This window comes from Brachycentrus maculatus, unplaced genomic scaffold (assembly GCF_059751285.1).
Source record: "Brachycentrus maculatus isolate JH-2025_06_01 unplaced genomic scaffold, ASM5975128v1 h1tg000186l, whole genome shotgun sequence".
In the NCBI taxonomy this organism is placed as follows: Eukaryota; Metazoa; Arthropoda; class Insecta; order Trichoptera; family Brachycentridae; genus Brachycentrus; species Brachycentrus maculatus.
In genome coordinates, this window is record NW_028280937.1 from 845084 (window position 1) to 864271 (window position 19188).

Genomic DNA, 19188 nt, shown 5'->3' on the forward strand with positions numbered 1-19188 from the left:
AAAACGATCGATGTCGACTGCGATAACATCGATAACCTACCACACACACGAAGTTTTCCGAATTAGGATGTTTATGAAATCCCAAATTCGATTATTTTCCATTCAATTGATCGATATACCCAAATGAAGGAATCCTCTCGAATAATAATATTCAACTGTATGAAATCGAATTCGGAAAACTGAAGTAGTGGCAAAACTGAATTTTAGATATTTTTTAAGGCGCTTCTGTCGGTATTTTTTTTCATACAAAACTGATTTTGATACTGCAAAAAAAACAAAAATGTATGGCTTAGTTCAATTTTTTTCCGTTTTACGCATAGTTTGTAAAAGAATACTTGTCGTTACTGGTCGTTACGAACGCTGAATGGCAACACCATACATAAATCAGGGGGGGTTCGACTCGTAAACGTCAGATTCTTCAAAAACGACGTATAATGACGAGATAACACTAAATATAGACAATTTATGAAGTAGACAATTATCAATAGAAACATAGAAATCCGGTGCCTACCCAGCACATTATCGATTATGTGTTTTATTATGTTGCCGGTAATTATTGTTTTATCTTCTTACTTTTGCGGTGATATTGCGAGGGAATAAAAAAAACTTAAAAAAAGTCAATAAATTGTATTATATTTATTTGAACAGAAGCCTCAAACAGAAATAACGTAGTAAACAAATCATGAATAATATTACTGCATATAATTTATATTTGAAGCAATAACTTTGTGATTTTCCATTTTATAATTTAAATATAACATGGTTTTAAAATCACAAATTTAATTTTAATGATAAATATTTATGCAGTTGGGTGAGTGAAGAATAAGTAAAAAGGGTTCGAATGTGATTTACCATTGTACGGCTGATTGCCTGATTACTAATCGCCTAAACTCTTTTCGTAAATGTCGCGTTTTAGCCGTGACCTTTCTATTTTTGTTTACACCGAAATAAATAAATGTTGGTTGTGAAATACCTTCTTTGTAATATTAATATTATAGTTATGAAAAAATAAAATACAATAAATTTCAATATAAATTCCATTGGACCTGAAAAATGAATGATAAAAATTTTCGGTGGATTCAGCCGCGGGTGGATTCGACATCCAGCCGCGGTGAAGTCTTTTTTTTTTTTTTTTTTTCGCGGTGAAGTCACGCCCAGCCGGGAGCTTAGTACCTCCAGCCGGGAGCTTCGTCACTTCTAGCCGGAGCAAACGTCACTTCTGGCCCTGAAAAAGGGAGGTGTCAGCAGTCTTTATATAAATTAGTTAGTTTGTGGGCAACACTCAAAAATGGGTGGAACTTTAGAAGGCGTGGAGGTATGTGTCATAAGTGAATAATAAAACGTTTTGCAGTTTGTTTCTTTCGTATATAAACAATTAGAAATTTTCATTTTCAGTAAATAATTTCAGTTAATAATTTGGTTCATTATATTTTGCCCGTTTCCGTGTAAATGATTAAATAAATCCCTTCTGAAGTGACTGTTTACATGCGACGAAGGTGCTTTGTTTAGATTTTATATTATACAAATTATTAACGTTTGTTCCAGAAAATATTTTTAAAGACGTGTTTTTGAAATTTTATGAAGTGTCGTAGTTTATTCACTATTCTTTGAGTAATAATTGGTTTTTGCGCTTTTAGGTAAAACCGCTTTCGAGCAGCATGAAGTTCTGCTTTCTCTTACTCTTATTGAGCGGCGTTATTAATGGCCAACTGGCGCAGCAGGATTTCAGCGTGGACAGGAACCTAGGCCAGAGCAGCTACTCGCAACCCATCAACGCCCAACAATCTAATCAATATATTCAGCAAAATAACTTCCCGCAATCCAGTTATCCCCAGAATAACAACTTTCCTCAGAGCAACTACCCGCAGAGCGGCTACCCGCAGAGTAGCTACCCTCAAAGTAGCTACCCTCAAAGTAGCTACCCTCAGAGTAATTACCCCCAATCTGGGTACCCTCTAGATAATTACCCTCAAAGTAATTACGGCGACGATGGATTCAGTCAGGACACATTTCTAGAAGGCGAGGGAGACAGAGGAAATTATGGAGGCTACGGCGGAGGTGGCGGCAGAGACGTGTTCCAGCAGTACACCTGCCCGCTGCACTGGATCCCCTTCAGGGAGTCCTGCTACCGCTTCATGAAGTCCCCCGCGCGCCCGAGGAACGAGGCCCGCAAGATCTGCCAGGCGTACGAGGCGGACCTCGTGTCCATCGACACGGTGGAGGAGCACGGCTTCCTCATCTACCAGCTCATGTGGCAGGACCCGCAGCACCGGCGCTGGTACACCTCGGCGCGCCAGCAGTCCCCTCAGTATTGGACCAACGACGGCGACGGGGTGCAGCTCAGCAACATGGACAACGCCTTCCTGCCCTACCAGTACGACACCATTCTCGGCAAGGACTACCTGGTCTACAAGTTCTCCGACGACCTCAAGAGATGGGGCTTCCAGATGGTCACCGGCGAAGAGCACCTTCTCTTCATCTGCGAAGCTCACGTCTCCAAACTCCATTTTCTAATCGGAGACGACAGAACGTACACTTACGGAGTTAACATCGACGATCCTGAGAAGATTCCTAGAGGACCCTACTTCATCAAGGAGCCCGTGGATAATACCTACGATTTGTCTAAAAACACTTTATACAACGATGTCTCCTTGAGCTGTCTCGCCGGAGGGTACCCGACACCCACCTACGAGTGGTTCAGGGAAGATTACCAGAACGACGTACTGGTGGAAACAAAGATAGATCCTCTGAAAGACGCCCGCTTCACGGTGAGTGGCGGAACGCTCATCATTTACGATCCCGACAAAATTTCCGACAGAACAAAGTACCACTGCAAAGCTACCAACAAATTCGGCTCCATCGTCTCCGAGAGTGTTCTTCTCTCTTTCGGGTTCATCCGAGAATTCAACTTGAAGCGATCGTCGGAATCGGGAAACCAAAATTGGGGCAAAGTTCTCTACTGCGACCCGCCGCCCCATTACCCGGAGGTCAAGTACTACTGGGTGCGCGAGTACTTCCCCAACTTGGTGGAAGAGGACCAGAGAGTGTTCGTGTCTTACGACGGAGGGCTGTATTTCTCGGCTTTGGAAACTATCGACAGGGGCAACTACAGCTGTAACGTCCAAAGCAAAGTGTCCGATACGGGACGTGTCGGTCCTCTGTTTCCGCTCTTTGTCAATCCCCATTCTAACTATCAGCAATTGAAGTTCCCTAATAACTTCCCCAAGGCGTTCCCCGAAGCGCCGATAGTGGGACAGGAAGTGCGGTTGGAGTGCATGGCCTTCGGTTACCCGGTTCCCTCCTACAATTGGACTCGGAAAGGGGCGGACATCCCTCGACATTCTTACCAGCTGAGTTTCAGTCGGGTCCTGATCATTCCTCACGTTTCCATAGAAGACGAGGGGGAGTACGTTTGCACGATAAACAACGACCGAGCGTCCATGAACAACAGCGTCATTCTCAGCGTTCAGGCGGAACCCAACTTTACCATTCCTCTGTTGGACAGGCACGTGGATAACAAGGGAGACCTCACCTGGACTTGCGAGGCCTTCGGGATACCCGACGTGAACTACACTTGGTGGAAGAATGGCAAACAATTTACCATGGAATCCCTTTCCACGGAGGATAAGGACAGGTATCACATTCAAGATAACGTTTTATCCATCAGATATCTGAACCCGGAGAGAGATCCCGGAATGTATCAGTGTCAAGCCAGAAACCAACTCAAATCTACATTCTCGTCGGGACAACTGAGGGTTCTGTCTCTCAAGCCGTCGTTTAAGAAGCGACCTCTAGAATCGGAAACTTACGGAGCGGAAGGCGGAAACGTAACTATAAAATGTAATCCCGAGGCGGCGCCGCGACCCAAGTTCATCTGGAAGAAAGATAATAACGTCATCGGCGGCGGCGGCCGGCGGAGAATCATGGAAAATGGAAACTTGATCATCAGTCCCGTCTCTCGGGACGACGAGGGAGTGTACACGTGTTCCGCCAGCAACCAGTACGGGGCCGATGAGAGCAAGGGACGCCTCATCGTGCTGCAGACCCCGCGCTTCATAGAGAGACTTCCTCCTCGCATCGTGACGCAAGTCCACCAGAACCTGTTCCTCCATTGCAACGCGCATTCCGACGAGATACTGGATACGGCTTTCATCTGGACGCACAACGGGATCCGCATAATGGACACCAACTTTGTGGATTTCAATATCTACGATGATAAGAGAATCAAAATCGACGGAGGCTTGATGGATATTTTCAATGTTTCTCTGTCGGATTCGGGAGACTACGAGTGTATCGTCAAGTCGGCCGTAGGCAGGATATCCTCCCGCACGACGCTCGTGGTGGAGGGACCCCCGGGACCTCCGGGAGGCCTGCAGGTCATCAACATCAAGAAGAACTCCGCCACCATCCAGTGGACCGACGGTGCCACTAACGGGAGACCGATCTTGGGTTATATCGTGACGGGTAGAACTAATTGGAATTCTACCTGGGTGAATGTGAGCGGCCATATATTCGGACGAGAAATCGACAGATATAACGGAAGGAAAGAGGGAATCATAGAAAATGTCCTGGCTCCGTGGTCCTCGTACGAATTCAAGATCCAAGCTTTCAACCAACTGGGATACGGCGTAGCCTCCTCTCCCAGTCCACGGCACTCCACGCCCTCCGACAAGCCGTACCGACCCCCGCACGACATCGGAGGGGGCGGCGGGAAGATCGGGGACCTCACCATCACGTGGAGCCCCATACAGAGCGCCGAACAGAACGGCCCCAACATTCACTACAAGATATTCTGGAGACGCACCGAACACGATACCGAGTATCAATCCCTCCTGCTCAAAGAGTTTGGCAATGTGGGAATGTCTGTGGTTCACGTGTCGCCCGAGTTCTTCTACACCAAGTACGATGTTAAAGTTCAGGCCATCAACGACGTCGGGCCCGGGCCCGTTAGCGAACCCGTGACCGTGTTCTCCGCCGAAGACATGCCTCAAGTCGCTCCGCAGCAAGTCTCCGCACGTTCCTTCAACTCGACAGCCCTCAACGTCACCTGGATGCCCATCGACCAAACTAGGGAACGCATCAGGGGAAAACTCATCGGCCACAGGCTCAAGTACTGGAAGACTTCCAACAAGGAGGAGGAGTGCGTCTACTACCTGTCCCGCTCCACCAGGAACTGGGCGCTGGTTGTCGGGCTGCAACCCGACACCTACTACTTGGTGAAGGTGATGGCCTTCAACGCGGCCGGGGAGGGTCCCGAAAGCGAAAGATACATGGAGAGAACATACCGCAAAGCTCCTCAAAAACCTCCCTCATCGGTCCACGTGTACGGAGTCAATCCTTCTACGGTCCGAGCCGTGTGGCGATACGTGGCCCCGTCCCTGGAAGAGGAACCTATACAAGGATACAAAGTAAGCTTCTTTAATTTGGCACAAATTTTTGCTGGGCTGTTCTCTCCTGAATGATAGAACCAGACTTGCATCAGTTCATTTCTTTATTTAAGATACTATACAAAATTGGACATGTAAAACAGTTTTCACATAGGTTTTTTACCTGATTTTATTATAAATTTTTATTTTTAATATATTTTTATTCAGATTTTTTTTATTAAAAACATGTCGATTGGCCCATTTTATCATTATACATGAGTAGTAAATTATAATCATAAATGCATTGAAATATTCTACACTAACAAATTAAGAATTTGTATTTTGTTGGAAATGATCGTTATCATTATCCCCTGAGGGGATAATTATTCCTTGTATTACAACGAGTCATGTTAATTTTCTATTCTATTCTAGTCATATTAATTTGAGTAATTATTATTCCTTGTATTACAACGAGTCATGTTAATTTTCTATTCTATTCTAGTCATATTAATTTGAGTAATTATTATTCCTTGTATTACAACGAGTCATGTTAATTTTCTATTCTATTCTAGTCATATTAATTTGAGTAATTATTATTCCTTGTATTGCAACGAGTCATATTAATTTTCTAGGTACGAGTTTGGGAAATCGACCAGGATATGAGTACGGCCAACGACACCATCATACCAGTCGGAGTGAAGCTGGAAGCTTACGTCTACAACCTGTCTCCCGGCAAGACTTACAACATGCGGGTGTTAGCTTACAGCAACGGGGGAGACGGCCGGATGTCTTCTCCGGCCATCACCTTCCAGATGGGAGACTATCACACGGCGTCCGCTTATAGAAACAGTGCCACTACACTTAGCCAGGGAGTTGCGCTAACTCTGGTCATCCTCTTAAGTTTTGTATTAATCTTTAGAGATGGCAAGGTGATACTCTGATAAATACCTGATTTTTTTTTATTACTACACGTATCTATAGAATGTAAGCTGGAATCTCACCACTCTGTAAGGTTATTAGTTTTTATCATTTATGCTGTGAATCTCGGTTGTAGAGTCATCAAAGGGTTTCATTGACGTTTAAGGGAATGCGAATACACGAGTAAATTATGCACAGTCAAAATTAGTTTGCCTTCGTGCTGTAGCGGTAAGCACGTTAGGTTTTTGTAGCGGAAGCTTCGGGTTTGATTTCCTCGGGGTCAAAATAAATATACTCAATTTTTGCTCAAATATTGATTTAATATCACCTGGACTGCTACTTGAAGCGCAAGACTGGAGAACCTTGCTTTCGCGTAATGAACAATCAAGATAACACTGTGTTGATGCAATCTGGTGCTCTATTCCCCATTGGGTGCAGATGAGGGTTAGAAAAAGAAAATAATTTCTAGATGTTGTAAATCGGCCACAAAATTTATTTGAAATGTATTTTTTTTTACTTTATAAACAAATTTAGCATAAATTATGCAATATTGTTTTTAAGGTTTAAAAAATAATGATGTGAAAACCAAGCTATTTCCAAAGTCACTATATTCTTTGGGTGGTTTTCCATTAATAAAGGTTGGCCGCCATACTGGGATATCTCATCCATTCGCCAGCAGAACAAAGAGATTCTCGGCATGTTGAATCCCGGTCTACTCCCTTATTTTGCAGGATAGGACTTTCTTTTTCCGTCTCTACCTCATCCCCCCTCTACTTTCTCCATCAGATGTTGGTACCAGTCAGGCCTCATGATGCATCCCACGATGGTTTGATTGAGGTCACTAATTGGTGAGTTTTCCAGACTCGCTACTATCGCTTCATTTGTCATTCGTTCCGTCCAAGATACACGCAACATCCTGGGAGGGAGGAGCATTGCCTCTATTTTTTTAAGTCGCCTTCCTTTAGGGTCCTTGTAAATCCAATAACCAAGTTCTTTTTTTTTATTTCAACCAATTACATAGTCTTAGGATTAAAATTTTATTATATTGTTAGTGCTATGTTTCTGAGCATATTTTCTATTGTATGCTTAAATGTCCATTCACCTTGATATTATTTTTTCAATATTTATACGTACTGAATATATTTTTTCTATTGCATGTATTTTCCGTGATTTATTGGTAGATAATAAACATTCCTTGTGTTTCCTGTGAAGTTATCATACATGTAAAGTGCATGATATGAAAAGACTTGAAAATGGTGGTGGATGTATCAACAATTTCTGAATTATGACACCAGCACTTAAGGTTACTTTTATTTCTTTTTTGTGACTGAAAAAGAATTAAATTTTATCTTGCAAAACCAAAATAAATGTGAGAGAATAGTGTACAATTAGTGAGTATATCTTAATCCGAGCCATTTTATTTTAAAATATTTTGAATATGTAGTATGTAAAGTGTTTTATGTATAGTTTTATATATCACATCAATCGTAATTACTTATAAGTAAATGTTTTCTATTATGTGTATTGTTGCTGCGTGTGTAAAAATCACTTTGTGAAAATTGGTGTCTTAGGATTATAATAAAATTTTGATTTTTAATCTTTATGGATAATACAGTAAAAGGTTGTTAATTCCAACTATGATCATTTGAGTTTAACAATAATCTAGAAAATATAACGAACGTCTAGTTTCTTTAACTATTTTTTCAATAATATCTTTTGATAATTTGAAATAATTTGAATAATAATTTTACCCATTTTTTTAAAGTCATGAGAAAAGACTAAAAAAAAATCTTTCACCGCCTGTTATTTTTGCTTGTTACATGACATACTTATTTCTTTCAAAATGATGCAGTCATTTTATGTCAGTATGTATGAAAAATAAGAATTAAATAAAATAAATCCTTATAAAAACAATATTAAAATGAATAATTTAAGTGCCTTTAAAATATAAATTGGTATTGCATAAGGCAATGAAATAATACTTATGTAATTACAAATGATTTCTACTAAAAAATATCATTTAGGTTAGTAATAATACATTCGAAATTACAGCTAAAATATAAATAATTGTATACAAATTTCACCAAGTGATTTTTAAAGGCATATGAGTTTTAAAAAAATCGGTATTTCTAAAATTTGTAATTGAAATAACAATGAATACAAAAATAAATACGTATTGTACCATTGTATAAAAATTTTCATTACCAAAATATTTAAAAAATACCAGACACTCATATTTTTTGTGCTGTTGGATGTTTTACAAAATAATAAAAGAAGTAAATAGGTTGTCATATATAAATGTTTATTTCATAAAACATATAACATAAGTATTATACGCAAAAGAATAACATTACACGTGCAAGAATAAAGTATATTTACATTTTACTTTGTTATCCTTATATTTTTACAATAATTTTAGCTAATAATAAGACCACACTCAATGATCAAATATATATGGAACATAATATATAATATGTATGTATTTACAAATATTTCATATACATTGTCATGAAACATTCCAATCGCATTTCTAAATTAAATAGGGTTATAGATCTCTAAGTGAAAAATGGTTTATATTAAAAGAGCTAAAAATGATTACATATAACAATATTAGGATTGTGTACCTGTTAAACAATGTGTTGAGCATGATTTAAAGTATTTACAAATGATATTTGGTATTCCTAACATCAACACATAGTCGTACGTACATACACATTCGTTACATTACAACATGCTGTGCATTTTTACCACGCTAAGCGACGACACATGTGTATTGGTACTACGTTCAAGTCAACTCTGGTGGCCTTAGGGATAGATTTTATAACATAAAGGCCATTCTCGATGGACGACAATAACACAGTATTCTACGTATTGCAACACATAAATATGTATTTTAAATGTCTATCGTCAATCCAATTAATAATTAGATGAAATATGCACAATCAGTTTTAATGAAAGTTTACGAGCGCTGAATGTGTTCAACTCGGCAGGCCAATTTACAATTTTGACTCATTATCTGGCTATACATTTTGTATATACGCATTTGCGTATGGCAGAATGTACCCCGGATGCCAACCAACCTGTCCTTCGGTGACCCATCCCGAGTTGAACATGTTAATTTATTTTTTAATCGCAAATATCAAATACAAACTATATATTTTAGATGTATTGTCACGTAAGAGTATTGTACAAATCATGAACGACTACTTTATATGAAATAAATATATTTTTTAAATAAAAGACTGTCTTTATTTTTTGTTTTGAGTGTTATCGATATTTCACTACAGAGACTTGCCTATATATCCGGGGCTATAAAAGATTACGATAGCAGTTTTACAATAAATACTAATTGCATAACAAATGTATGTTTTAATCTGATGAATGTATTTCAGTCGGTTGTGACATTTACAGTATGCGGCAGAATTGGGTGCAATTATGATACCTTTTCAACATTTACTTTCTTGAGGATCATTGATTTTTTTTATTAAAACAAATCATTTAGATCAGTGCTCCGCAACCGGTGAGCCGTGAGCCGGATACAGGTGTGCCGCGATCAAATTCAATGTATTTGACATTTGACATTTTTTCACTATGTATTTCATATAAAACACATAATGCACAATTTATATAATACGGGATGACAAATTATTTTTCATAATATAATCTATTTTTGAAAATGTAGAATATACATAATAATTATTAGGTATAATTTTTTTTAATGGTCCATATGTTAGTTTTTGGTGTGCCGTGGAATTCTAGGAAGAATTTTAGGGTGAGAAAAGGTTGCGCTAATTTAGATAACGAATTACCTGTTAAAGTGTTGAAGAAGATTACATATTGAAATATGTAATGACTCCAAAACGATGGGTCATGCAGAAACAGCAAGCTGGAGGTTCTCCATTGAGGATGATGAGATGCCTGCACACATCCTGCGTGAATGTGTTACCCAGTGCCACACAAGGAACTGCATCCGAGGAAGACACTCAGCCAAACCTGAGAATGTTGAGTACTCTCACCCCGCTCAATAGACAGATTTTTAAAAGATCTAGGGTACAATCAAATTAGAGATCCTTCGCAATAGATCTTTATGGGTTGCAGTGACAGGCACAGGTTCCCAAATAACTCCAAAACCAACAAGTGTTTTAACTGTGTCTATCAAAAATGAGTACTCGAGCTAGTTAAGTATTGCGATATGCGGTGCAAGCGAGATACAGATATATTTTGTGTGACAATGGCAGCCACCGAGATCAAAATAGTCCAATATTATCATGTAAGTGTACGTAAGGATATTTTTATTTAAGATTATTTCTGCAGTTGTAAATATTATGATGAATAATCTACGTCAAAAGTAAAAATCATTATGACATAAATATTTTGAATGCGAAAATAAGGCCCATTGATTCGCACAAGTATAATTCATTAAATACATATTTTGAAATTCTGGTCCCTCGGTAATTATCATACAAAATTTTCGATTATTCAAAATTTAAAATAAAATTAGAACAAACGAGCAAAAAAAAATTGTAACTATAAGAAATAAAAATAGGAAAAGTTTGGTTAAAAAAATTCTGAACAAAACTTTGCATTCTCACTTACAACAAATAAACAACTTTCAAAATTCGAGTACTGTGGTTACCAATCATTGGTAGAATGATGAATGTTACACAATGTATATAGTGATTACTTAAACCAGCCGAAAGGTCACAAGGCTTGAGCATCCAAATAATCTTCTTCATGCGTGTTGAGATGCTAATAAAATATTGATAAAAGTATTTAGACAAGCGCATATAATTAATTGTAGACCTAATATTATTCAGTTATTGAATGAAAATTATTTAAGAAGGTAATGTCAGAAGTCACCATGTCTAAACTGTGATTTAAAACGCACTCGTCAATTTTGTCAGAGTCCGCGTGATCGTTTTCTCCCAAACATTCCATTATATTTGCGGTGTTATCCACACTATAGTGATCTACGGTGTTGGAGTAGTCTGGGTCGATAGAGTGATCTGGCTCGATGGAGTGATCCATATTAGTGAAATGATCAATATCGGGGAAGTGATCCATATTAGTGGTGTGGTCCATGCTGACGATTTCTTGAGATATCTGGTCTATGCTCTTGGTTACTCCGTTTTGTAATAGTTGCTGGGTATCCTCCGTGTGCTCCACGACTTCGTATTGGACGCTGTTACTCTGCACCATGTTCATGAGCACTTCTCCGCTTATGTTAACGTACGAGCCGTCTTCTAGTTCGAAGAGAATGGGAACGTCAGTGGGAAGTCCCGTGGACTTGAGGACGTCCACATATTGCGACAGCGTGTTCATGTTGGGGTTCACCACTTCTGATCGGTTATCGGTCATCCACGTGTGATTTTCATCGCCAAACTGCTGTTCCGATATCTCTATATTCTCCGCTGGATGCTCTTCTCGGTTGTGTATAGTAAATCCTTTAGAACTAGGACTAAAATTCTGATCGAGTATGCTGTCTACCGCTTCTATGAGATCTGTACGCTCGGGTGGGTCCTAAAAAGGATAAAATCTTACATATGCCAATTGTATAAATAACCCTGAAGAAAATTCACATAACCCACATATGTGTATATTTATTACTGGTACTGATTGATTCCCACCTCAAACTGTCCGTGCAAACTTTTAATCTCTCGAATGGTTTGTAGAGAACTCTTTTCTTCCTTCCGTAGAACTTTTCTGGTAGCTCTGTTCAGTTGTCTGGTTCCTAACATATTATTAGGTCTATGATCGGGCTTCTGTAAAAAAAAAATTGTAAATTTGTAAATTTGCTAAACAATTTCTGAATGGAATTTGTTAAAGTACTCTGATAAATCACAATCCCGCATTTAAATACTTAATTTCTTACATTGTAATAGCCTCGCCTGCGAGTCATCCTGTTCCTGGGCAATATGTCATTAAATCGATCGTGGTAGTGCTGCTTGTACTTGTTTCTGCTTCTAGATCCTTCCGGCCCATTGGCGGAACTGTTGTGGCTGTCGATCTCTATGGGAATACGTACAACAACGTTGTTTGGATTTTTCTGGTAAGAAGACACGCCAGCTGGAAGTTCTTCGTGCAATAGCCTCTCTGCGTCTATTGCCTAAAAAGTGGCCACATTATATGAGAAAGCGTTAATTCAACGAACGTCCTAAAGATTCTGAGCTAACGGAATTTATTTACAGAAAGACCCCGTCTTTAATAATGTTTCAGTAATATTAGAATTTCAAAAATCGCATGCGGTAATGGTTTTCCTTTAAATCCTGAGCCATATAATTGCTTTAATACTTACAAAAAGTCTCTTGAATAGGCTGTTATATTTTTCAGGTAAATAATTATCACATATTATTTTATTCATTTACTATTATTCATTGTTGTATGTACGTGAATGTTTAACGTTTATGATCGTTGATTTATTGGGAAAACAAACAAAATACAAATAATATTATATTTACATCTATTTATATAATTTTCAACAACATGTTGGACAATTTACAATCACATTATTTGGATTTTCAGACTGTAATAAAACTATTGGCCTACATTTCTACATAACATCTAAATCTCAAAACAATGAAAGTTGTATTTATATACTATTGCTATACCCTCAGGGTACAATATGATCAATTTATTTGAATTCTAGGCTCTGAATTTGTAATTTATACCCTTTTCTAAAATAATAATGATTTTTTTACTTGATGATTATCTTGAGTACTTCCAAAAGGTTGATTAAACACCAAAGGTGGCGGAAACTCGGGTAGATTGCCTAAAATTACATTTGAATATTAATCTTTACACAAAAGATCATAATTAACTATTGAATTATGTAGGGAATTCTTTTTCATACTCACCACACCCTTCATTTAGCTCGGCGAGTCCTTTTATCTTCAAAAACCTGGCTGCCGATATCAGTTCATCCATATCTGTCATTAGAATATTAGTTTTACCGCTGTAAATGTATTCAACTAAAGACTTGAGGACAATGAAATCCATTTTCAGAATGATTAGCAGCTCTCCGGGACGATTCCTGAGAACTTCCTGAAATATTTTAACATGCAATAGAAGGAGAAAAGTAGATTGAATGTAGCTGAAATAAAATTCTTACAACTATGAGCGGCAAAACATATATGTCCTAAAAATTTAATTAAAAAAAAATGCAAGGCTAACAATAGCATCTTCCTCAAGGAACCAAACAAATTAGTACTGTTCCAGTTTCTAGCTTGTATGAGTTATGTCATACAAGCTAGTAACTTGAACAGTAACTTGTATGAGATGTTTGCAAGCCTATACCATTGCTGCTATTCTCATTTCCTACCTACTATTTCTCCTCCATTTTCTTTTATATATATATATATATATATATATATATATATATATATATATATATATATATATATATATATATAAATATATAATTCAGCGGTGTTTATATAAATTAGTTAGTCTTTGCACATGACTCACCAGCCACCTGCGAAAGCCATATGCATCGAAATCAAGCAAGGATTTGTTCAGCAACGGCTATACTACAAACAATCGTCGATTTTTTTCAGTTTTTTTTTGTTACCATGTGATGCTCTTTTTTTTATTTTTCGACGTCCCCAAACTTTACTTGGAGACAACAATTCCCGATCAAAATGAGACGTATGGTCACTTTAGACATGCCTAATGAATAAGTGAGGAAAGAATCGAAATACAAATCTATTAGGCTAATGTCATTAGAAATAGAAGCGGTTTCCACCGCTTCTATTTCTAATGACCGAGAAAAACTAGGCGTGACCGGGTACTTCAAATGCTAGGAAGTGCACAGGTTAGAATCAATATGACGGGATGCACTAATGTAGAAGAGGTGAAAAATGTTGGCAAAGACAGAGAGGTATAGTATTCTATTCTCTTAACCTATCACTGCAGAAGTGGCATGATGGTTAGTTAGTTTCAATAGATTGTCTATTTCTGTTTTTAACACGAATCCGCATTCTATGGTACATAGGTCACTATATCACATCGAAGCAGAATTATCTTCAATGTTACTTACTATTTTAAACTTTTTAAGGTAAAAAGAAATTCTAAAATGGTACCTGAAAATATGGGCTGCTTGCTGCAAGTATAACTTTATGTACTTTTAACGTGTGAGTATTGCACATAAGAGTTGCATCAACCAAATTTTGCATCTGCATCAAATCTCCAAAGCCTGTCATCAATGAGCCAGAATAGTCTTCATATTGTATGCCGTACCTGATGTCCGACATTTTAACAAGTGATTTTTAACTCATTACGGAAAAACAAAACATTTTTACAAAATATAAATCATTTCGATGAATCGCGACTCGTGATTGTCCGTCGAAACATTATAAAAAATAAAATGACTGACATTAAAATTATAAAACAAAATTGAACTGCAGGTATTCTATTTTTAAAAAGTATTTAAATTCGCGTAACTTCTAGTACCCACACTGCAGAGAAAATATAATTAATTCAAGTTTATATTTTGTACCAGTTTCAAAGTAATTTGTTAAAAATTTTCAACACCGATTCCTGATTTTCATATTTTTCCTCCTTTTTCAATACCACAGACTACATTACAGTTTGCTCTTGCGCTAGTATTTTTTTTGTTGCAACAGAAAAATAAGAAAATAAGACTATAAAATGTAAAAAGATATTGAAAATAAAATTATGAAATAAAAATTCATGCTTAAAAATCACATTACATAAATATTTCGTATGCAATAAATGAAAACAAAATAAAAGTCATACAGATCCTCTGCATACTACTAGCTAGTATATAATCTTACTACTAGTCGCTGGTAAGCAGTGTTGCAAGTAGAAAAAATAAATAATAATTCAATCGAATGAAAAAACATTGCACAAAAATTAATGGAATTCGTTTTAAGTAAAAAACAAAATAAATTACAGAAAAAATAAGCCTTAAAAAACACGGCCAGTGGCAATTAAAAACGATGATTCCAATTGTTTATCAGTCAGTACCTACGGGAAGCGGAATAGGTATATACCTACCAGAATGTACTTGTTGCAAGTAGGTATTCGATAACATGGAAGCTGTCAAACGCTTAAATGTCAGTTTTGAGGTGGGGATTGTGCGGGATGTTCGTGTGGATTGTTGTGACGTTTCTTATTGTTTTCTTCATTAATATTGTATTTTAACGAAACAGATTCTAACTTGAAATATGTCGTTCCATAAGTTTATTGTCAATAGAGTAAACGCATTAAAAATTCGGTAGATTTTTCTTAAATATTGCTTTGTGTACAATGTATTGTTAGTGTGCAGTGAGTTATGAAAATGTTTGTAAGATGGTTTTCCATACCTTTGTCTGATTGTGCGTTTTGGAAAAATGTGTTCAAACTTAATTCCTATAAGCATGTTTTTTGAATACGACATGAGATAGTGGTATTACGTTAAAAATGTGCAATATAATTTGGTATGGGATTGTCGCTGCCCACCTGGTGTGTGCCGTTTTGGCAACGCCGCTTGACCCCGTACCTATCGGACGAGGTAAGTGAGAGAAAGGAATATTATTGTTTTTCTTCATCAATCTGTATTTTTATTTGAAAAAAACTAATTTACAACTTTCTTCAAACTGTACACCCGTCAACTCTATTATTATACCATGGAAATGCGTACGTAATCTGTTTGGTAGGTAACTTGTAACAAAGTTTTACTTTGTTTATTTACCTGTTATGAACTAAGTGTCAAATTTACTGTCAATAAATTATACAAACGTGTTAAGTTGTATTTCATTAAACTTGATTAATTAGTTATTCGCGTATTTTAATGCTGATGATGACGTTGATGATTGTAACGATTCCTCATTATTACCATTTAAAAAAATACTAAATTCATAACTCCTGACTCCTATCCGCACTGCATCGTATCAACGCGGTGTTAACTCGATCTCGATTGTAATCTATGAAGGCAGGGTGATGAGTCTAGCACTCCAGGTTCATGGATATAGGAGTGGAATATGTTTTATAGGATGCAGATGATGCAAATGAAGTAGTTCGGGGTGAAGGACGTTACCGCTATATGGGAAAGGAAATGGAGGAGGAGAGTGAATGCTGGGAACAGAGTGAATGGTGCACTAAAATCAGTTTTAGCAAATAAAAATCTATCAGCGGAAGCTAAACTGGCAGTACACAATGGAGTTCTGGTTCCAACCCTTATGTATGGAAGCGAAGCATGGAGTTGGCAAAAGAAGGATGAAAGCAGACTGAATGCAGTCGAAATGCGATCGCTCAGACGAATGTGTGGCAAAACGATGTTTGATAGATGTTCGAATGATGAAATAAGGAAAGAATGTAAGACTGAGATAAGCATTATCGATAAAATTAAGAAAGGTGTGTTGAGATGGTTTGGACATGTGGAGCGTATGAGTGAAGAAAGAACGGTTAAACAAATTTATGAGGCGAATGTAGTTGGAAAAAGAAGCAGAGGACGACCGAGGAAAACTTGGCACAATCAGGTATGTCAAATACTTGAAAGCGGCCGGGTCAGGAGTCGTAATAATCGTCGGGTATGTATGAGGAGATGCATGAATGTAGAAGAGGCAAAGAATGTTTGCAAAGACAGAGTGGTGTGGCGTTCGATTCTCTCTGCCTGCCCCTGCGGGGAAGCGGCGTGATGGTTAGTTAGTTAGTTAAAAAAATGAAAAAGGAGAATAGCGCCAATAGCTAGGGCACAAAACTAAGCAAAATAGTATGTGGATATAACCGAGAATTGCATCAAGAGTATTTCTCTCTTAAAGCCTCTTAAAGGCATCCTCATCTATGTGGTAAAGGTCGATATTACGGTTGAGCAAGGAATATGTTAAATCCGATATTCTTCTTCCTCAGTGAAAATATCCTATTTTATAATAAATTGTGATGTGTTGGCGACTTCATCATACTTATTTCTAATAAGGAAAATCAACATTTTCTTAGTCCAGAGTTCTTGGACAGGGATACAGTACATTTTATAGGCATTCCGAAAACATGCAGAACTGAAAATTGATGATTTTTTATATATGACGTTGTTAAAAGGAGTGAGCGATATGTCTTTCCATTTCCATGTCCATTTCCATTTGAAAATGAAATGGAAAGAAGGGGAAGAGGCCTATATCCAGCAGTGGAGGACAGAGGACTCATGAAGAAGATGAAGAATATCACATACGTCCATAAGAAGCACATATATCTACCGAAATTTTGGTAGGGTTTAGGGTGGGAAATCTTTCCTGCATCTGCTTGTTTGGGATACAGATTGTAATGTCTCCCGCTGTTAAAGCATGCTCATCATCACGGTGACTTGTATGAGCAAAATAAAATTAACATACGCGCGGTCAACCCGTATCCGACACTTATCGTGCAGAATAGCCTCATGTGAACTAGGCCGAACGCCCTCGCGGTATAAATAATGTGAGTAGTCCACTTGCAAACCACTTTATGTTAAAAAAATCAGTTTTGATGTTAAATGGCGCCAATCGGTAGAAAATTAAAAATATTAACGTCCATGTTTAACATAATGTGCCAAAACTCGTTGAGTTAAGAATAAAATGGAATATAAAAATACTCTTGCAAAACTCGCTATGCTGATCGACAGTTCACTTTCAAAAATCTCTCAAAAAAGCTAAAATCGGTAGAAGATTTAATATTCTACCGATTGCCGCTATTGGCTAAAAAACTTAATTTTTTAACATAACCAGTTCGGCTGTCCAAACTCAAAACACAGTAAAGGACATTTTTATTGTTATACGTTTTTTTTGCATTTTTTGACTAAGTAGATTCTACTTAATCCAAAAATGCAAAAAAAAACGTACTACAAAAAAATGTCCCTTACTGTGTTTTGAATTTGGACAGCCAAGTTACCTGACATATATAAAATTGAATCCAGACAGGGATCCAAAAAAATTATCTAAAAAAACTTTATGGAAAGATATTTGTGTTAGTCATTAGTTATATTTTCTCTTTTTTTCTTTAAACAAGCTTCTAACCTATTTTTTTAATATGTCTATTTACTGTACCTTTTATTGCTTTAAATTTTAAATTTTGCCCTGTGTTTTCGTGTTTGTTACTTTCTTATCTATTTTTCAGTCTTGTTAATCTTAATCCCATGTCCCAAAATTGGCAATGAAAATTACTCATCGGGAATATTATATATGTGACTTGTGTATGTAATATATTCAAATAAAGAAAACGTGGTTTGCAAGTGGACTACTCATGTTTCCTAAAATGTTTTTAGAACGTTAATGTTCATCAACACAAATCATCTCTCTGATGTCTTCTTTTGCTCGTAACACTTTAGGTACCACGCATTCTGTGATCCAATTACACGGTTATTTAAGTCGTCTGCGTAAAAGTAATACATTCAAATTTGTAGTATGTAATGTAAAATAGGTAGGTACCTACTCGGTACTCGCCCGATTCTCGTGTAACCGTCACAATGTAACGCGTAGCCATAAAACACGACGAATCCACTTAAAATCAGATGGATACATTAGTATCGTGAGTATGAAATAGGCTCAGCCAATAAGGATTAAATTGGATCAAGAAAGAAATATTACTGGCAATACCAGACTTTAATTAAAGATTTCCCCCCCAATTTAGAAGTACTTGACTTCCAATCAATACATATCTTAGCTTTATATTGCTTTTTGGAAACGGCATTGGAATGATGGACCGGATGCACGTTTTTTATCATTATAAATTTTTATCAAAATTCGTGATTTATAGTTTTTTTATAGATATATTTTTTGACGTTGAGAGCGATTATAACATTTTATTATCTAATACTTGAATCTTTTTGTGACCCAAATGGTGCATAGAGGTTATATATACTTACATATTTTTATTAATGATATCACTCTCTAATTAATGAAGGCACAAATAATAGCTAAAAAATGTACACAAAAAAAAT

The 19188-nt window shown here is 37.1% G+C and overlaps 3 protein-coding genes across 4 annotated transcripts in view; 2 read left to right on the top strand and 1 right to left on the bottom strand.

The window, feature by feature from the left end:
- Window positions 1-1280: 1280 nt before the first annotated feature.
- On the top strand, window positions 1281-9524 carry Cont (Contactin). Of its 2 annotated transcripts, none has more exons than XM_088262640.1 (3): window positions 1281-1496; window positions 1638-5408; window positions 5999-9524. In XM_088262640.1, the coding sequence occupies exons 2-3, from the start codon at window positions 1659-1661 to the stop codon at window positions 6305-6307; spliced, it is 4059 nt and encodes a 1352-aa protein (XP_088118766.1). In that variant the 5' UTR covers window positions 1281-1496; window positions 1638-1658; the 3' UTR covers window positions 6308-9524. The 2 variants fall into 2 exon arrangements, with proteins under 2 accessions (XP_088118766.1, XP_088118765.1); XM_088262639.1 differs by having other exon boundaries at window positions 1283-1315.
- A 137-nt stretch (window positions 9525-9661) lies between these two features.
- On the bottom strand, window positions 9662-14676 carry LOC148307872 (uncharacterized). Its single transcript, XM_088262641.1, has 6 exons — window positions 14363-14676; window positions 13139-13325; window positions 12983-13053; window positions 12157-12390; window positions 11912-12046; window positions 9662-11804 (listed from the first exon to the last, which is right to left on the bottom strand). Exons 1-6 carry the CDS (start codon window positions 14531-14533, stop codon window positions 11094-11096), a joined length of 1509 nt encoding a protein of 502 aa, XP_088118767.1. The 5' UTR covers window positions 14534-14676; the 3' UTR covers window positions 9662-11093.
- Window positions 14677-15361: 685 nt separating this feature from the next.
- Kul (Kuzbanian-like) overlaps window positions 15362-19188 on the top strand; it is a 133980-nt gene continuing 130153 nt past the window's right edge. The window contains exon 1 of the mRNA XM_088262698.1: window positions 15362-15795. Coding sequence (XP_088118824.1) covers window positions 15705-15795 — 91 coding nt within the window. The 5' untranslated portion in view covers window positions 15362-15704. The remainder of the gene's footprint in view (window positions 15796-19188) is intronic.